Source organism: Mus pahari, chromosome 7 (genome assembly GCF_900095145.1).
Source record: "Mus pahari chromosome 7, PAHARI_EIJ_v1.1, whole genome shotgun sequence".
NCBI classification, from domain to species: Eukaryota; Metazoa; Chordata; class Mammalia; order Rodentia; family Muridae; genus Mus; species Mus pahari.
In genome coordinates this window covers 51,899,851-51,905,850 of record NC_034596.1, presented here as the reverse complement: position 1 = coordinate 51,905,850, position 6,000 = coordinate 51,899,851, and the positions used below count along the sequence as shown (strand labels likewise).

General features: G+C 38.5%; 1 protein-coding gene across 1 annotated transcript in view; it reads left to right on the top strand.

Moving 5' to 3' along the window:
- The window catches only part of Baz1a (bromodomain adjacent to zinc finger domain 1A), an 86,822-nt gene that overhangs the window by 30,517 nt on the left and 50,305 nt on the right, over positions 1 to 6,000 (top strand). The window contains exon 5 of the mRNA XM_021202127.2: positions 3,495 to 3,596. Within this exon, the coding sequence (XP_021057786.1) occupies positions 3,495 to 3,596 (102 nt within the window). The remainder of the gene's footprint in view (positions 1 to 3,494; positions 3,597 to 6,000) is intronic.

Here is a 6,000-nt window from a genome sequence, read left to right as displayed (position 1 = left end):
GCAGACTGATTTCCAGAGTAGTTGTACAAGCTTGCAATCCCACCAGCAATGGAGGAGTGTTCCTGTTTCTCCACATCCTCTCCAGCATCTGCTGTCCCCTGAATTTTTGATCTTAGCCAATGAATCAAGGGTTTTATGGGGCTGTTCTCTAAACACATACCATCTAAAGTTGAAGTAAATGAAAAAAAAAAAATCATTATCCCGGCCAGACATACTGAATAGAGTATATTTTGAATAATGTACTATCCTGATTGTAGGTGGTGATTATAGGAGCAAAAGGAGAGGCAATTATTTCAGAAACCTCTGGATGAAAATATAATGCATATTTGTTAATACATTAATATGTAACTATATAATAATATAACTATACAGATAATAAATATAAATCTTTGTTTTTTTGAGATAGGAGGATCCTTCTATGTTAGCCCAACCTACCTCAAACTTAGTATAACTCAGTCTGGGTGTAGACTTGCCATCCTCCTGCCTCTGCCTCCTGAGTACTGGAGTTATACATATATGTTCTACCGCGCCTGACTTATTTCAATATTTTACATTCATTGAATTCCTTTTATATAATATAATCTGGCTGTCATGGTAACTGGACTGTTAGCTAAGATGATGTGATCTTTTGTCTGTGTGTGAGGGGAGGTTTGGTATGTAAAATCAGGGGACACCTTGCAGATTAGTTCTTTCCTTCTCTGTGGGCGACAGCTGACATCAGGCATGATGATAGCAAACACCTTTACCTATTCAGCCATTTCAGCAGAGATATTTTGAAAGAACTGGTCCTAATCATTTTGTTATTTGTAGTTCTATGCATGAAAGTGTAATATGTAAGCTGAGGTGAACATTAAATATAATATGTTTGTGTGAGTATTATTGTAAATAGCTGTCTATGCTGAAACAGTACTTATTTATGGATTCTCATTGCAGAAGAGTTGTAGAGAACATAACTTGATAATTTCTTAAAAAGAAACTTTATATTGAAAATACAGTAGATTTTTTTGGTTATTTCTAGACTATTGAAATTTTAATTTTTCCCCTTTATCAAATATAAATACATCACTTTTTAGTAAAAATTATATTGTATATGTACATATATACACATGTATATGAGAGAGAAACATTTATATAACATAACATTTTGTTGTGAGTAAATAGAATAAATTGTCCCAGTATCCATGGAAAATTTCCAGGAATTCACTACCACCCTTTTCCTCAAATAAAGAAGTTGTGGATGCTCAGTAGAGCTCCTCATGTGAAGTGTATAGTATTTGCATATCATGTGTACTTAGCTCATCCATAGATGACTTGTAATTTCAGATACACTGTACACGCTATGTAACTAGGGATTAGATTGTACTGTTTAGAAAATAGTGGCAGAGAAAAATGTTCTGTATCCTTAGTACAGATGAGCATTCCCCCCTCATTCCCCTCCCCCCCCCCAGATACTTGGTTTTTTGAGACATGGTCTCACTATGCAGCCTAGAGCTCCTTATGTTAGATTAGGCTGGCCTTGAACTCATACAACTCCATTGGCCCCAGCCTCAAAGGGCTGGGAGTACAGACATGCACCACCACGCCTGGCCCACATACTTGTGTGTTTGACTGAATCTTCTGGTATAGAGGACTGACTAACTGGGCCAGTGATTTAACACCGAGAAGTATGTTTGGTGTTAGGATGTCACTGTACAAATAGAAACAGACCTGTCCTTGTCAGTTCCTTGCTGGTGGTGGGTCAGCAGCTACGATTGAGATACTTAGGTTCAGTGAAATGTCTCCTGCGTAGACCTAGACATGGAGTAGCACGAGAGGAAAGTAGCGCAAAGGGAAGTCAGCTGAATGGTCGTCCGATTTGGTGGGTAAGTTGTACTAGGAACCGTTTCTGTTGCTCTGACTGGGCGTCATGCGTCCTTAGAAAGAATGCAGTCGGGATTTTATCCCAAAGGAAGCTTTAATGAAAAGGCTACAGCAAAGCTCCATTAATTGTATTGTCACACGTCTGACTGAAAGCATCTTTCTCCTCTGATACCGCTTCTTGTGCTAAGCGTGCACACTTTTACCTCAGGTTCTTTGGTGTTTCTTCTTCCTTTGGAGGTGTTCTAAGATTTGCTCATGGGTTGTTATTCATTCCCCCACCATTAGCACCACACATACCTTTTTAAATACTAACTTCCTAGAAGGCCTAGCTAGTCAATTATCAAGTATCACTGCCCATACAAGGTAGTGGGATTTTTGTTGTTAGGGTTTTGGGTGGTTTTTTGTTTGTTCGTTTGTTTTGCTTGCTTGCATTGCCCATCATTTCAATTTTGGTGGTTGCTGACCCTTAGTCATTACAAATGGTATCTAGTGTACTATAGGCCTTCCACTGCTGAGTGAATGGTGAATGAATAGATAGACTCCAAAGGTGAGTGAGAAGGTAGTTAGAATGGGGATTAACTGTGTTGTTTATTTGCCTTTTGTGTGTGTGCTTGAACTAGACAAGTATTCTACCACTGACTATATTTCCTTTTTTAAAGTATATATTGCCTATACTTTTTACTTTTTATAGCCTTGATCTTATGCCTCAGTTTCCTGAATACAGGCCTCAAACACCAGGCCCGGCTTGCCACTATGAAGAACATGTAAAAGCGATTGCATTAACCTTCTATTTCCGTCTTCTTTTTCAGACTCCCAGGCTAGCCTGCACTCCTGTGTCCCTTAGGCTGACTTCGGCCTTCCGACCCCACACCCGCTTCCCTGGTGCTGGGACTGCAGGCACTGTGCCTCTGGGCCACTTGCCCTTTATCTGCCTTTGACATTCTTTTCTCCCCAACTTTTCTGACAAAAGAGCTGGGGATAGCTCAATTGGTAGAATACTTAACCTAGCATGCATGAAAATGTGTTCAATTCTCCAACCACATTCCATAAGCTGGAATAGGTGGCACATGCCTGTAATAATGCACTGGAAGGGGAAGGCAGGGGGATCCAGGGTTAAGGTACCCTCAGCTATGTAGTGAGTTCTGTATCATCCTTAACTATGTAATGAGCTCAAAGCCGGCCCAGATTATCTGAGACCCTGGCTCAAATTCTAACCTAAATGGTACTAAGTACTAATTTATTTCCAGCTAATTTGTTAATTAATTCCAATACTAATTTTGCCAGAGTAAATTTTATTGAATGAATAATTAAAAAATACCTACCTTAGATTAAATTATGTCTTATAGTGTTTTGTCTAGTACAATGTGGAAAGGCTATGTAACTTACAAAAAAGAAAATTGTTAAAATAAAACCACATAAGCTTTTATTATATCTGGCATAGTAAAGCACACCTTTGAGGCAGGCTGCTCTTTGTGAGTTCAAGGCCAGCTAGAACTACATATGAGAGACCCTGTTTCAAAAGAAAAAGAAAAAAGGAAAGATTCTATTACGACGATGTGCAAAGAAATGAAACTTTAAGGACCTCATGTTTTCAAAGGACTCATTGATTTGGGGCTGTCCTCTCTTCTTTTTAGGAAGAAGAAAGATGCAATCGATCCCTTATTATTCAGATACAGGGTTCAGCCCACTAAAAAGGAGATGTATGAGTCTGCTGTTGTTAAAGCAACACAAATCAGGTAAAACTCTGTACTTGACACTTGCCGTAAAATAAGTTTTAATTGTTCTCTCTCCCCTTTTGCCCCACATTTCACTCAGGAAAAGTAATGGATTAGGTAGACCCTGAGGCAGGGGTGCCACCTGCTTTTCTTCTGGAGGAGCTGGGAGGCCCAGGGTGCAGTTCTGAAAAGTGTTCCTCTGTGTAATAGTCCTGGCTGTCCTGGAACTTGATTTGTAGCCCAGCCCTCAAACTCAACAAAGATTCCCTGCCTCCGCCTCCTGAGAGCTCGGGTTAAATATGTGCACCATCACCTGCAGTTTGACATCCTACTTTATTTCAAAACAAAACAAAGAGCTTTTAAACATTTAGTGGTTGCGTGTGTACATGTGCACACACATGCCGTGTAACACATAGAGATCAGAGGACAGCTTGTCGGAGTCACTTTTGCCATGTTGAATCCCAGGGATCAAAATTAGGTCATCAGGCTTGGCATCAAGTGCTGTTGCATACTGAACCAGGTCACCAGCCCAGATACCTTTTGAAGTCGCAGTGAGGTGTGTGATTGGTTTGTCAGACCACATCATTAGTTTAGGATCTGTAGCAGGTATGTCCAGCGGGCCTCATATATCCCAGCATTTAGCCCAACAAAAAAAATCATAAACTTACTTAAAATGTTACAATTTATTATTTAAATTTTTATTTTAGAATTTTTATTTTAGAACTCAATTGTGTGGTTCTCTAGGATGAACTTTGTAGCTGTCAGTGTTGCATAGCAATGTCATAAGGTGGAAGGTGCCTAAGGTACTGCATGCTAATTGGTTAGCTAGTCAGTGTCAGTGACTAGGAGGTGGAGGCCAGGGACATACCCTCACTCACAGGTGACTTCTTTTGTCTCCTTTTGCCTTTAGTTTAAAATATAGATAGCAGTTCAAAAGTGCTGTTTCCTACTTAATATTGTTCATTTTTCTATTTACTTTTTGACTCCTAGTTTATAATTCCTCTAGGCTTCAGTTCCATCCCTATCCTATGGCTTATTTTCTTTTTTATATCTTTTACTGATGAGCTAAAGAATTAGAGTAAGAAGTTATGCTGGACAGTGAAGTAGTAAAATAACACAACTCTGACACAACTCTTCAGTTGATTTTTGGTTCTGTTTTTGGGTTTTTTTGTTTTGTTTTGTTTTTGTTTTTGTTTTTGTTTTTTGTTTTTTTTTTTTTACTTTTTAGATTCTTTATTTTATATGTATGAATGTTTTTGTCAGCATGATGTTCCTAGTCCCCACAGAGGTCACAGAGGCTTTGGGTCTCCTGGAGCTGGAGTTACCATTGTGGGCTGTCATGTGGATAATGGGAACCCAGTTTCTCTGGAAGGCAACAAATGCTGGAAAGCACTGGGCCTTCTCCAGCCTCTAACGTACAGCTCTTACTGGGCTCAGAAGTGCTGTTCCTGTACTATTCCTGCCAGAGACTTGACATACTAGAGAACTCGTAACCAATAGAACTTCACTGTCAATGAAATGTCCTGTTCAGTGACAGCTAATTGCCACTTAGAGCTTTTGATCCCTTATTCAAAATGAAAATGAGGAACTAACTTTTTAATGTATTTATAAAAAGAAAACCCATTTGCGGCTACTGGCCACCATGTCAGACAGTGCAGACTTCAAGAATCAATGTATTCATTGTCAGAAAGTTGCTCCCTTCTGTTTGCCAGCTGCTCCGAATCCTGGGCAGCAGCTGGGCAGAAACCTTTGAAGACCAGGAAAAGGAGCACAGCTGGTTACAGGTCCAGGGATGCATATTCACCGAGCAGCTCTCTACTTTTGTTTGAAAACCATGTACTGAATTTAATTAAGACGTTTCCATTTGGCCAGGATTGTTGTGCTGGGTCTGTTTCCCTTTGGTTTTTGACTGTCTTGGTTTTGTTCATTGTGGTGTTTATTGCTGCTCTTTCTGCTTTCGAGGAAAATCAAAGCGATAATTAAAATTGCTTCTTTGAAATCTAATAATTCTCTTTAACTTTATCTTGAACTTGGTGTATGAGATTAAACACAAAGTGCTTTAAAATTTGCTAACATCTCATTATGTTTTGCTCACAATATGTGAACAGGTGACTAGTTGATGCTGTGTCATAGCTAATCATTTTTATTTTAATTTTTCTACTAATTTTAATTTTGAAATAATAGTTTAAAAATAATGCTCCTATTTACTTTATTTCTCTGTTTTTGAATAAAAAATACATTGTTTTTTATAATAGGCTTTTAATAATAGATTCATTCTAGTTTTTCTAATTTCTGGCATAATTCCTCTGTGTAGAGTTTCTAATAAAGTTTACTATCTTTGAAAGATGAATATTCTCACTGTGTAGACTCCAGGGCTTAGAAGTCAAGTTTCAAATGTATAGTGATTATAGAGTTCTGGTTAAAT